Source organism: Trichogramma pretiosum, unplaced genomic scaffold, assembly GCF_000599845.2.
Source record: "Trichogramma pretiosum strain Unisexual culture from Peru unplaced genomic scaffold, Tpre_2.0 scaffold50, whole genome shotgun sequence".
NCBI classification, from domain to species: domain Eukaryota; kingdom Metazoa; phylum Arthropoda; class Insecta; order Hymenoptera; family Trichogrammatidae; genus Trichogramma; species Trichogramma pretiosum.
In genome coordinates this window covers 1317247-1329979 of record NW_019640807.1, presented here as the reverse complement: position 1 = coordinate 1329979, position 12733 = coordinate 1317247, and the positions used below count along the sequence as shown (strand labels likewise).

Here is a 12733-nt window from a genome sequence, read left to right as displayed (position 1 = left end):
CTGCTTTTGCGGACGAACCAAGTTTTAGGTGCAGTTCCTGTGCTGAAACAAATTATCACCCTGATTTTGAGATAATATGTCAATCGCATCGATTCAAATTCAATACCAAACGCAGTGGCCAGTATCAAGTTAAACATCATAAATATGGCTATTTTAATTTTGTTAAAATTCAACATATTTTACACAGCGAAAGAAATACGGATTAGTTTTATTTATTTTTTAATAAAGGCGTTATTTTTTACCTAGGATGTTGGGTGTACTATTTTTCTGGAGTAACAGAAAATAACATTTTCATTTTAGTCAGTGATGTTACTATTGGTTGGGGTATCAAGGAAATGTGATTTTCGGATAACTAAATTGGAAAAATTAAATATAGACCGAAGCAGGGGGAGAATTAAGTTTGAGGGCACGAGTTTATCGAAAACTTATTACAAATTTAATGGGAATTTCCTTTCCTCTCTATCTATACGTTAAAATCTTTACTGATAAATATCCAGCCGCCTTCTTTTTGTAGCCTTTATGGAATAATCCGACCCCTGACAATGCAACGTCAGGGTGTTCCGATACGACAGGTTGTAAGTCTACAAATGGCACGACAGTTTGTCCGACATCTTGCTCCATACTGCTCGTCGTCAATGTAATGTACTGACTTGATTCAGAATACGAAACGTCTTCGTTTATCGGATGGGTAGGAGGTAAATCGGTGTGTTCCAGTTTAAATTGTCTGTAAATAAAATATTTTGATTCAATGAAAAATCTATCAATGATCGGAGTATCTCATTTACTTCAGCTGGTCTTTAGATTTTGTGTGCTGGTGCCACAAATGTTGTTTAACTTTGAGTTTTCCATTCTGAAAATTAAATCGAGTGCCTCGAACATCTAATCTTATAAGACCTTCATTTGCAGTAAGACCTTTATCTACAGTGAATCTTACACCAGTCACGACGTAATTTTTATCGATTTCAATGTCACCCAGCTCGAATGATCTAAGATCCCAGCTAAATTTATGATAATCGTTGCCTTCCGAAACGCCTTTATCAGATGTCTTATACTCGTTAACTTTTACCCAAGACTTAGTGTTTGGATCAATTGTAGCCGATGGTAAAAGTTCGGCTTGTTGCACTTGAAGATGAAAAACATCATTGACTTTTCTAATACGAATTCCTGTGACGACCCTAGTTACCGATGATAGTTTTGTTAAACTCATTTCAATCATTGACAATAATAATTTAAATTTCTTACTTATTTTCGTGCACATCAGATACAACCTCTTTCAAGTTGATGTAAACGTTTGAATTAGGGTTTTCACACGTGCAAACGCATGAAGATTCGTACCGGGATTGATCGCCGACATACATGAAGGGTGTCGCAGGAGTTATAGAAGATACGTGTGTGTATAATTTTCCACTGCATGATTTCTCTTTTTTACCGTAATTTTTATCGCCAATTTTTGCATATTCGTACTTGCGTGCTTTATCATTCTGAATTAAAATATCTTACATCAAAATATAATTAACGATAAATTTTTTTTAATTCATTACCGATGTTTGACAAACATCTGCATCGGAATCCAACATCTCGCAAGACTTTATTTTTCCACGGCAAAATGCGTATTCGTTGCACTCTGGCTTATATGTTGGCTGCCCGCGACAAAGACTTTCAACATCTTTAAATTCGACACACCAATAAGGAGGATAGCTCGGTGTTAAAGTTCGCGCAGATTCAAAAGTTTTATAGATAAATGGTCCAAACTGCTCATAGGTGAAACCTGAGAATATATTTATATTCAATTTTCGTTTTGGAGAAAATTATAACTAATTATATAATTATAATTATAATTATAACTAATTATAACTAATTACCCTTTCGAGGACTGTCTAATGTGCAGTCCCACAGCTCACGAGAAATCTTGTTCATGACTATTTCGTGAGCTTTAAATGCTTCTCTTGTCCTATTATTGAAAGCTTTTTGTATGTTATATAGTTCTTCTTCTAATACTATTTTTTAAACGTATATTAGTTCAGCTCAAATAGTAAAATTTTAAATGAATGCGCTCTAACCTTTACGTAATGAATCTCCGTAGAGTTTTTGTTTTCGGACGTAAACAAGTGCGGCCAATCCTTTAAATTCAGCGTTGTGAAGCGTCAGATAAAATGCCGGAATAATTCTTGACTCAAAAAAGCGTTTTGGACAAACAGTCGAAAATTTCTAGGTCAATCAATCAATATTAACTTTTTTCCATGTATTTCAACAGAGTAAAACATACTCACCTCACTAAAAATTTTAGCATAATCATAAGCAATATCGCTCTCTTTTTTGTATAAAATAAAATGCATCTCTTCTAAAATTTTTTCTACATCATGTTTTTTTAAAACATCATGTATAAAATGGTTTAATTCATAAAGTTGTTCAATTGTGGGGTTCAAAGGTGGTACCTCTCTTCTTACTATTAGGTAATCTTTGTAAAGTTTGTCTATTTTTCTTCCAAGTGAAAAAAACTTTTCTATTAATGACTTTGTTGTATCATGAAATTCTAAAGTTTTCTTATCGTTTGCGACATTAGTGAAACTCTCGAAACTATCACGATTTTCTAAAATTTCATTTAACTTATCATTGATACCAATGAAATTTTTGCTTGTATCATCCTCTTTATCGTCGAAAAGTAATAATGTAGCGAAGTTTACAGTGTATCTATCGAATTCGAATCCAGCTTTATTAAGTTTTGTCGGATCCAGTTCCGATTTTACATCGCGCACAGTAATGAATATAAATATAAATGATACTTTTACTAATATTAAACTCATGCTATCGATTTATTCAAAGCAAAAACATTGAATGTCAATTTCGAAAAATTTGTTGCATTATATATTTTGTCACAAATATAACACTTTACACACGATCATGAAATGTATGACGCAAATTCAACAAATGAGTTTATTATTTTTATTCTTTCCTCATAGCTATTTTGTCTTTTAGAAGAACACGAATCGTTTTTTCTACGCAATTGTTAAATAATTAAAAAATTTTCCTTTTTTTTTATTCGCATTTACATTAAAGAATGATTGCGTGAAACCTAACGAATGCATTTTTTAGCCAATACATCCAAAGCTAGCATGAGTAATTTGTTGATTTTTTGTCGTAGTCAAAACCTGATGCCTCGGGCGCTATTCTGAAATTGAAACTTGTTGTGTTCGCGGCGACCATCGATGATGCTCGGGCGTTCACAACACCATTTGTTAAATATGTCAGCCTCGCGTTGTGGTTTTAAGATGTAGAATACATGGTACACGCGCGCTCGCGTATACGTGTGTGTAGATGTGGGTGTTTATTTGAATGATGGTTACGGGCATGGGTATTCTCGTGCACATAGAGTGTTGTGTGCACGAGAAAATTCGACTAATTTTAACAATTCGATGATGATGAAGGGGTTGACATAAATTTCAAGGAAACAATAAAACAATCGCCGTGAACATGCCAATCAATATATCGAGTAAAAAATAAGAAAACTTATATTCGCGTGATTAACTAAAAAAAAGGATTGGTCATATTATTAATATTATCACTTGACTCGATAATTCCGATTTGGAGAGTTCATTCCCGTGAGCGAGAAGCAATTAGCAAGTATCTTGTCGCTTCTATTTTACCGCCCAGTGTGCTCCCATTTTTTATAGAATTTTAATTACTATCAGGATACTACACTTTATCTCTTACCCTCGCTGCAACGATTCCTCAAGAGGCTGCTTTTGCGGGCGAACCAGTTGCTGCGCTGAAACAGATTATCACGCTGATTTTGAGATATGTCAATCGCATCAATTCAAATTCAATACCAACCGCAGTGGCCAGTATCAAGTTGAACATCATAAATATGGCTATTTTAATTTTGTTAAAATTCAACAAGTTTTACACATCGAAAGAAATACGGATTAGTTTTATTTATTTTTTAATAAAGGCGTTATTTTTCACCTAGGATGTTGGGTGTACTATTTTTCTTGGGTAACAGAAAATAACATTTTCATTTTAGTCAGTGATGTTACTATTGGTTGGGGTATCAAGGAAATGTGATTTTCGGGTAACTAAATTGGAAATATTATATATAGAACCGAGCAGGGGGAAAATTAAGTTTGAGGTCACAAGTTTATCGAAAACTTATTACAAATTTAATGGGAATTTGTTTTCCTCTCTATCTATACGTTAAAATCTTTACAGATAAATATCCAGCCGCCTTCTTTTTGTAGCCTTTATGGAATAATCCGACCCCAGACAATGCAACGTCAGGGTGCTCCGATACGACAGGTTGTAAGTCTACAAATGGCACGACAGTTTGTCCGACATCTTGCTCCATACTGCTCGTCGTCAATGTAATGTACTGATTTGATTCAGAATACGAAATGTTTGTTTTTATCGGATGGGTAGGAGGTAAATCGGTGTGTTCCAGTTTAAATTGTCTGTAAATAAAATATTTTGATTCAATGAAAAATCTATCAATGATCGGAGTATCTCATTTACTTCAGCCGGTCTATAGATTTTGTGTGCTGGTGCCACAAATGTTGTTCAACTTTGAGTTTTCCATTCTGAAAATTAAATCGAGTGCCTCGAACTTTCAATCTTATAAGACCTTTATCTACAGTGAATCTTACACCAGTCACAACGTAATCTTTATCGAGTTCAATGTCGCCCAGCTCGAATGATCTAAGATCCCAGCTCAATTTATTATAATCTTCGCCTTCCGACACATCACTGTCGGTTGTCTTATACTCCTCGACTTTTACCCAAGATTTAGTGTTTGGATCAATTGTAGCCGATGGTAAAAGTTCGGCTTGTTCCACTTGAAGATGAAAAACATCATTGACTTTTCTAAAACGAATTCCTGTGACGACCCTAGTTACCGTTGATGGTTTTGTTAAGCTCATTTCAATCATTGACAATAATAATTTAAATTTCTTACTTATTTTCGTGCACATCAGATACAACCTCTCTCAAGTTGATGTAAACATTTGAATCAGGGTTTTCACACGTGCAAACGCATGAAGATTCGGAGAAATTATGGGGTAGACTGGCAAAATATATGGAGAATGTCGTAGGTATTAAAGAACGTATGTGTCTGTATAATTTTCCACTGCATGATTTTTCTTTTTTACCGTAAGTTTTAGGGCCAATTTCTGCATAGTCGTACTTTCGTGCTTTATCATTCTGAATTAAAATATCTTACATCAAAATATAATTAACGATAAATTTTTTTTAATTCATTACCGATGTTTGACAAACATCTGCATCGGAATCCAACATCTCGCAAGACTTTATTTTTCCACGGCAAAATGCGTATTCGTTGCACTCTGGCTTATATGTTGGCTGCCCGCGACAAAGACTTTCAACATCTTTAATTTCGACACAAAAATAACGAGCATAGTTTGGTGTTAAAGTTCGCGCAGATTCAAAAGTTTTATAGATAAATGGTCCAAACTGCTCATAGGTGAAACCTGAGAATATATTTATATTCAATTTTCGTTTTAGAGAAAACGATATAACCAATTACCTTTTCGAGGACTGTCTAATGTGCAGTACCACAGCTCACGAGAAATCTTGTTCATGACTATTTCTTGAGCTGTGAATGCTTCTCTTGTCCTAGTATTGAAAGCTTGTTGTATGTTATATAGTTCTTCTTCTAATACTATTTTTTAAACATATATTAGTTCAGCTCAAATAGTAAAATTTTTAATGAATGCACTCTAACCTTTACTTAATGAATCTCCGTAGAGTTTTTGTTTTCGGGCGTAAACAAGTGCGGCCAATCCTTTAAATTCAGCGTTGTGAAGCGTCAGATAAAATGCCGGAATAATTTTTGTTTCAAAATAGCGTTTTGAACGCCACAAAACAGTCGAAAATTTCTAGGGCAATCAAACAATATTAACTTTTTTTCCATGTATTTCAACAGAGTAAAACATACTCACCTCACTAAAAATTTTAGCAAAATCATAAGCAATATCGGTCTCTTTTTTGTATAAAATATAATGCATCTCTTCTAAAATTTTTTCTACATCATGTTTTTTTAAAACATCATGTATAAAATGGTTTAATTCATAAAGTTGTTCAAATGTGCGGTTCAAAGGTGGCACCTCTCTTCTTACTATTAGGTAATCTTTGTAAAGTTTGTCTATTTTTCTTCCAAGTGAAAAAAACTGTTCTATTAAAGACTTTGTTGTATCATGAAATTCTAAAGTTTTCTTATCGTTTGCGACTTTAATCAAACTCTTTAGAAAATCACGATTTTCTAAAATTTCATTTAACTTATCATTGATACCAATGAAATTTTTGTTTGTATCGTCCTCTTTATCGTCGAAAAGTAATAATGTAGCGAAGTTTACAGTGTATCTATCGAATTCGAATCCACCTTTATTAAGTTTTGTAGGATCCAGTTCCGATTTTACATCGCGCACAGTAATGAATATAAATATAAATGATACTTTTACTAATATTAAACTCATGCTCTCGATTTATTCAAAGCAAAAACTTTGAATGTCAACTTCGAAAAATTTTTTGCATTACATATTTTGTCATAAATGTAACACTTTACACAAGATCATGAAATGTATGACGCAAATTCAATAAATGAGCTTATTACTTTTATACTTTCCTCATAGCTATTTTGTCTTTTAGAAGAACACGAATCGTTTTTTCTACGCAATTGTTAAATAATTAAAAAATTTTCCTTTCTTTTTTATTCGCATTCACATTAAAGAATCATTGCGTGAAACCTAATTAATGCATTTTTTAGCCAATACATCCAAAGCTAGCATGAGTAATTTGTTGATTTTTTGTCATAGTCAAAACCTGATGCCTCGGGCGCTATTCTGAAATTGAAACTTGTTGTGTTCGCGGCGACCATCGATGATGCTCGGGCGTTCACAACACCATTTGTTAAATATGTCAGCCTCGCGTTGTGGTTTTAAGATGTAGAATACATGGTACACGCGCGCTCGCGTATACGTGTGTGTAGATGTGGGTGTTTATTTGAATGATGGTTACGGGCATGGGTATTCTCGTGCACATAGAGTGTTGTGTGCACGAGAAAATTCGACTAATTTTAACAATTCGATGATGATGAAGGGGTTGACATAAATTTCAAGGAAACAATAAAACAATCGCCGTGAACATGCCAATCAATATATCGAGTAAAAAACGAGAATTTGCGTATCGATTAACTGAAAAGAAAGAATCAATTAATGATGAGTTTAATTGCTTGGCTTGCCTTACTCATCATCCTCGGTTATGGAAAAATACATTTAGAGCATAGAGGCGTTGCGGTATGATTCAGTCCCTAATAGATGACCGCTAGGGTTTTTTGTATTCGCTTTTTTCATCATCATCGCAATTACACGCAATTGTTCGTGAAATTTCCCAGTAATGTCCAATATCAGAGTTAAACTGCTGAAAGATGGCTTTTCGAATACGACTTAGACCTATAATTCATGCTTTCAATTTGTTATAAAACTTTACTCGGATTTCATTGATATCATAGTTTAATGATTTTTTAAAAAAAAAGCACATTACCAATGAATAGGCAGCACTTACAAAATACGATCATTCAAGTGAAATTATAAGTTAAAATTTTTGGCGCAAGATATCCAGCTGCATTCTTTTGGTAGCTTTTATGTATCAATCCAATTCCAGATAATGCAACATTAGGGATTTCTGATTCAATCGGCTTCAACTCTACGAATGGTACAACACTTTGTCCGACATCATCATCCATACTACTCGTCGTCAAAGTCATATATTGTCCTGGATCCGTAATAACGGGCTGGCTTATCGGATATTTAGTCGGCAAATCTGTGTATTCCAATCCAAAGTGTCTGTAATCAATTAATTATGTTCAACATGTCATAAAAAGTCGATATTTGAATGAAGTATGTCTCATTTACTTCAGCTGGTCTTTAGATTTTGTGTGCTGGTGCCACAAATGTTGTTTAACTTTGAGTTTTCCATTCTGAAAATTAAATCGAGTGCCTCGAACTTTCAATCTTATAAGACCTTTATCTACAGTGAATCTCGCACCAGTTACAACGTATTTTCTATCGAGCTCAACGTCGTCCAGTTCGAATGATCTAAGATCCCAGCTCAATTTATGATAATCGTTGCCTTCCGAAACGCCTTTATCAGATGTCTTATACTCGTTGACTTTTACCCAAGACTTAGTTTTCAGATCAATTGCAACTGATGGCAAAAGTTTGGCTTGCTGTACTTGAAGATGAAAAACATCATTGATTTTTCTAATGCGAATGCCTGTGATGACCCTGTTACCGACGATAGTTTTGTTAAACTCATTTCAATCATTGAAAATAATAATATAAATTTCTTACTTATTTTCATGCACATCAGATACAACTTCCCTCAAATTGATGTAAACGTTTAAATCGGGATTTTCACATGAGCAAAGGCATGAACTGTCGTATTCAGTGAATGAGCCCATGTAACCATTCACGTATACTCTAGCTTTGTGTTCATATATTCTTCCTCTGCATTCTTGATCTTTTTGTCCTATAATCTTTCCCCAAGAGTATTCCGCATAATCGTACTTGCGCGCTTTATCATTCTGAATAAAAAATCTTACATCAAAACATAATTATCGATATGTTAAATTGAATTCATTACCGATGTTTGACAAACTCTTATTTTTCCGGCCAATGATTCGCAAGACTTTACTTTTCCACGACAATACGTTAATTGATGGCACGTAGATCTAGAACTTTCGTGACAGACACTTTGAGTATTTTGTATGGCGGGACATGAATAGCCAGTAAACATCTTTGATATGGTGTCCGCAGGTTCGAATGTCCTATATATAAATGGGCCAAACTGCGCATAAGTGACACCTGTAATAATATTCATGATCGATTTTCGTTTTGGAAAAATCATTACTGCTTACCTTCTCGAGGAGTTTCTAAAGTACAGTTCCACAACGCACGAGAAATTTTGCTCATTGTTTTTTCCAAAATTCTGAACGCTTCATTTGATCTTTCAATGAAATTTTGTTTCACATCATCTAGTTCTGTTTCCAAGTCTATTTTTTTAAATATATACATCAATTCAGTTTTATTAAAAGATTTTTAATAAATTCAATCTAACCTTCTTCTGTTTGATCTGTTTGCTCGATTGTGCTGTAGTATTGTTTCAATGCGTACGCAAGTACAGCCAATCCTTTCAATTCAGCGTTGTGAAGCGCTAGATAAAAAAGCAGAATAGTTTTTGCCTGCGAAAGGCGACTCGGACAAACAGGCAAAAGAATCTGCAAGAGGAATGATAAATACCAATTCATTTTTTCCACGTATTTCCAAATAGTAAAGCACACTCACCAACTCATACTGCGTCGAATATTTATAAACAATATTTCCCTCTTCTGCATATAATTTTGCGTGCATACTCTCTAAAGTGTGTGTAACACCATTACGATGATCAATAACACCATTTGCAAAGCTATTCAAAGATCGCAAAGTGCTATGTCCTTTTAATATTTGTTTGAGTGTCTTGTAATCACGGTCTATATCGCTTCCAAGGCCCCAAAATGTTGTTATTAGAGGTTTCGTATCTACGAGTAATTTTATCTGTTTTAATTCGCTGTCGACTTCAACCTTAAACTTTTCAAGGTTTTCAGAAATAGCATCTAACTTATCGTTGATGACACGGAGAGTGTCACCGATTTCATTCTCTGAAGCATCCGAAGATATTAACGAAGCAAAGTCAAGAAGAGATTTCCCAAATTCTAATGGATTGCTGGCAGATTTTATGATTTCGAATCCAGCTCCTAAGACTTGTAAAGGATCCACTTCTGATTTTACATTACGCGCAATAATGAATATGAATAAAAATGATAATTTTACTAATGTTGAACTCATGTTATTGAAATATTCAAGGCAACAAGTGAAAATTGAGTTTGCAAAATTTGTAGTATATTTATATTCGTTCAAAAAATATAACTTTATACATGATCACGAAACGCATGACGCATATGCAATGTTTATATATGGTTAAATCTAAAAAAATGCAGTATCATCGGTGAAAGATATCAAAGCTTTGGCTTTTCACTGAAAAAATCACCCAAAAAATCACCAAAATTCACTATGTATCTCAAAAAACATAATACGGAAAAATTAACTCATATGTTATCGGAAAATCGAACTATACCCTTGGAAAAACACGACGCTTCGTCTTCTGGAACACAAAAGTAGCTATATCAAAAATACCCATCTTCAAATGACATGTTCATGCGCTCTTTCTTGTTTCTAAACTCCCCAGGAACAATTTCCAAAACTCGCGGCCCACGGTCAAGCAAATAATATTGATTTTTTTATTGACGAAACTACCTTCTTTTTGGATTTGACAATATGTATTTATTTTTATACTTTTCATAGCCTTTTTGCCAGTTAAAAGATCACGAATGTTTTTATCTACACAAATGTTAAATAATTAAGCTATTTTTTTATCTTCGACAGCAAAATAAATGTGTTATATTTTCATTTTTTGCCCAGTAAATACTCGAGTCCTTTAGCAAGAATGAGGAATTAGTAAATTTTTTTTCATAAACTGACAAATCTCACGCAAATTCATAATCGATGCCTTGTTGATTTGTAAAATATTTCAATGTATCTCATGAGATTGCTTCAAATTTCAATCAAGATCAAAAGGTAATATAATTGAGCATTTTACATTCTGTGCAAGTTGTCAAACTCACTACCAGTCATAATGAAACAAAAATTTTCGAATTTTCGATTCTCGCGTGTAAATGTAGTATACAAGATGGACACGTTTAATCCAAAAAGGTAAATTTTGACACCTCGAAGCACAATCTAAACATCTTGTCCATTCTGGAAAAAAGTAACCTGCTTGAATGATACTTTTCAGATAAATAGTACAATATTCATCCATCAAAAAGTGTTATCTGTTGATATTTTTAATAAAAATTTTACGTTCTAGTGTTAATTGAATTTATTATTTTGGGTTACGCGTGAATTATCTCGATTTTGAACATTTTCAAGCGTGCTTGCATAGATTCAGAATCAAATTAAATAATTCTTGCTTACGCTACAGCCTTGAATTTTTTTCAAAATTTCAATAATTTCAAATTTTAAATGCTCAACAGTCTATTTGGTTTTGACATTAAGAATTTGCAGCATATACTATTCAGTACGATTTTCACTGTGTTCGTGGAAAATTACAAAATTTATACGAGTTTGTTGAAAAGTTTTTTAGCGAATAGCAATATGCATTGTAACATTTTTATGGGCTTTAAAAACGAACTCTGCGCATGCCATCCGATACTCGAGTGCGAATTTTTCGGCCGAGCGCGCCATCGAGCGGTACGCGTCTGAAACTCTACGCGCAGGTATGGCAATACATAGTAGCGCACGCGTAAAATCCCAAGCGCGATTGCGGCTTGAGTGAGCGAAGATAATGATGGTGCGCGATCGGGCCGTGATAATATATATAGAAACGAGCTAGTTGCTGTACCGACCGTCGAAAAATAACTTATATGTAAGTAAACAATTTCTACAGCTTATCGTTAGTGTCTCAATTTGTTTTTGTTTTTTTTTCGAAGGTACATATCAATCAATGATCGATCAAAAAGAAAATCGTCCGGTCTCGATCGGTAACAAGCGAATACATCAAGTATCATACGGCACTCACTTATCAATACGCATTGCTCATCGCGAAGAACAAATAAATCTCGTCAAGCTTCGAGCCCCGCACAAGTGTATTTTTTAGCAAGTGCTCTCTTTGAGTGTCCGACTTCGATGAGAGACGGAATCGCGTCCCACGGAGGTTCACTCGCGCACGAAGAGCGTTCAAAAATATTAGAAATAACAAAAGAAAAAACGAAAACATACCGCAACATTTTTTTAAAAATAACTCGCGTCGTGTACCGATGGCTAAGATTGACGTATGTGCGGGCGTGAACTCTGCAATGGCCATTTTTTAAGTACGTAAAGAAGAAAAGCAAAATTGATTTTTACAGCCACGCGGTGTACGGAGTATTTCGAGCGAGTCATCGGACTCGAAAAAAATTACTCTCTTTCTCATTCGATTTCTTATATTGGCGTTTTCGCGCGTACTTAATCTCTCCCCCGCGACAACCGCGTGAAAAAGCTCGCGCGAAAAAACAAAAGATTACGAGCTTTGGGCGTGTACAATATGTATATAGTAGGTGTATAACGTAATGCCGACACATCTGCTGTACACGGCGTTCGCATGTGGGAAAAATGTTTTCTCCTCTTGCTCTGCCCTTGATTGCCGTATAGTATACATACACTCGTACAACGATACATACGTATATAGATGAGAAAAGTCAGTGGCGCGTGACGCGCCGAACGATTTGTCAGGCAGCGAGTTGAAGCTCGCGCACAGAAACGTACACCAAAACGGCCGCACAAATACGAGAACATGTGTAACTTTATTATATCGTCCCCCGCGCGCCCGCGCGCATGCCAGTGTTCGGAATAAATAGCCCCCCTCCACCCCCGTGTATATACATAGATGCGTATGCGTATTCGGGGGTCCCGACAAAAAATAAAGGAAGGAAGGAATGAAGGATGAAAGGGGGGAGAGATATGAGCGAGTGAATCCGCGGCCGGCGCGATGAGTCAGATTTTCTTTTCTCGTGCACGATGCGAGCGAGCGAGGCCAATGGTTCTGGTTCTGGCCAGAAAGAAAGGAAAAGCCGAAGGACTGCTGTTACTGCAGG

General features: G+C 35.0%; 2 protein-coding genes across 2 annotated transcripts; both read right to left on the bottom strand.

The window, feature by feature from the left end:
• Positions 1–253: 253 nt before the first annotated feature.
• LOC111694016 lies at positions 254–4910 on the bottom strand. Its single transcript, XM_023460527.1, has 3 exons — positions 4616–4910; positions 786–912; positions 254–724 (listed from the first exon to the last, which is right to left on the bottom strand). The coding sequence occupies exons 1-3, from the start codon at positions 4908–4910 to the stop codon at positions 460–462; spliced, it is 687 nt and encodes a 228-aa protein (XP_023316295.1). The 3' UTR covers positions 254–459.
• A 2672-nt stretch (positions 4911–7582) lies between these two features.
• LOC111694014 lies at positions 7583–9890 on the bottom strand. The gene is made up of 7 exons (XM_023460523.1): positions 9351–9890; positions 9124–9283; positions 8924–9058; positions 8650–8870; positions 8358–8590; positions 7920–8291; positions 7583–7850 (listed from the first exon to the last, which is right to left on the bottom strand). The coding sequence occupies exons 1-7, from the start codon at positions 9888–9890 to the stop codon at positions 7583–7585; spliced, it is 1929 nt and encodes a 642-aa protein (XP_023316291.1).
• Positions 9891–12733: the final 2843 nt, after the last annotated feature.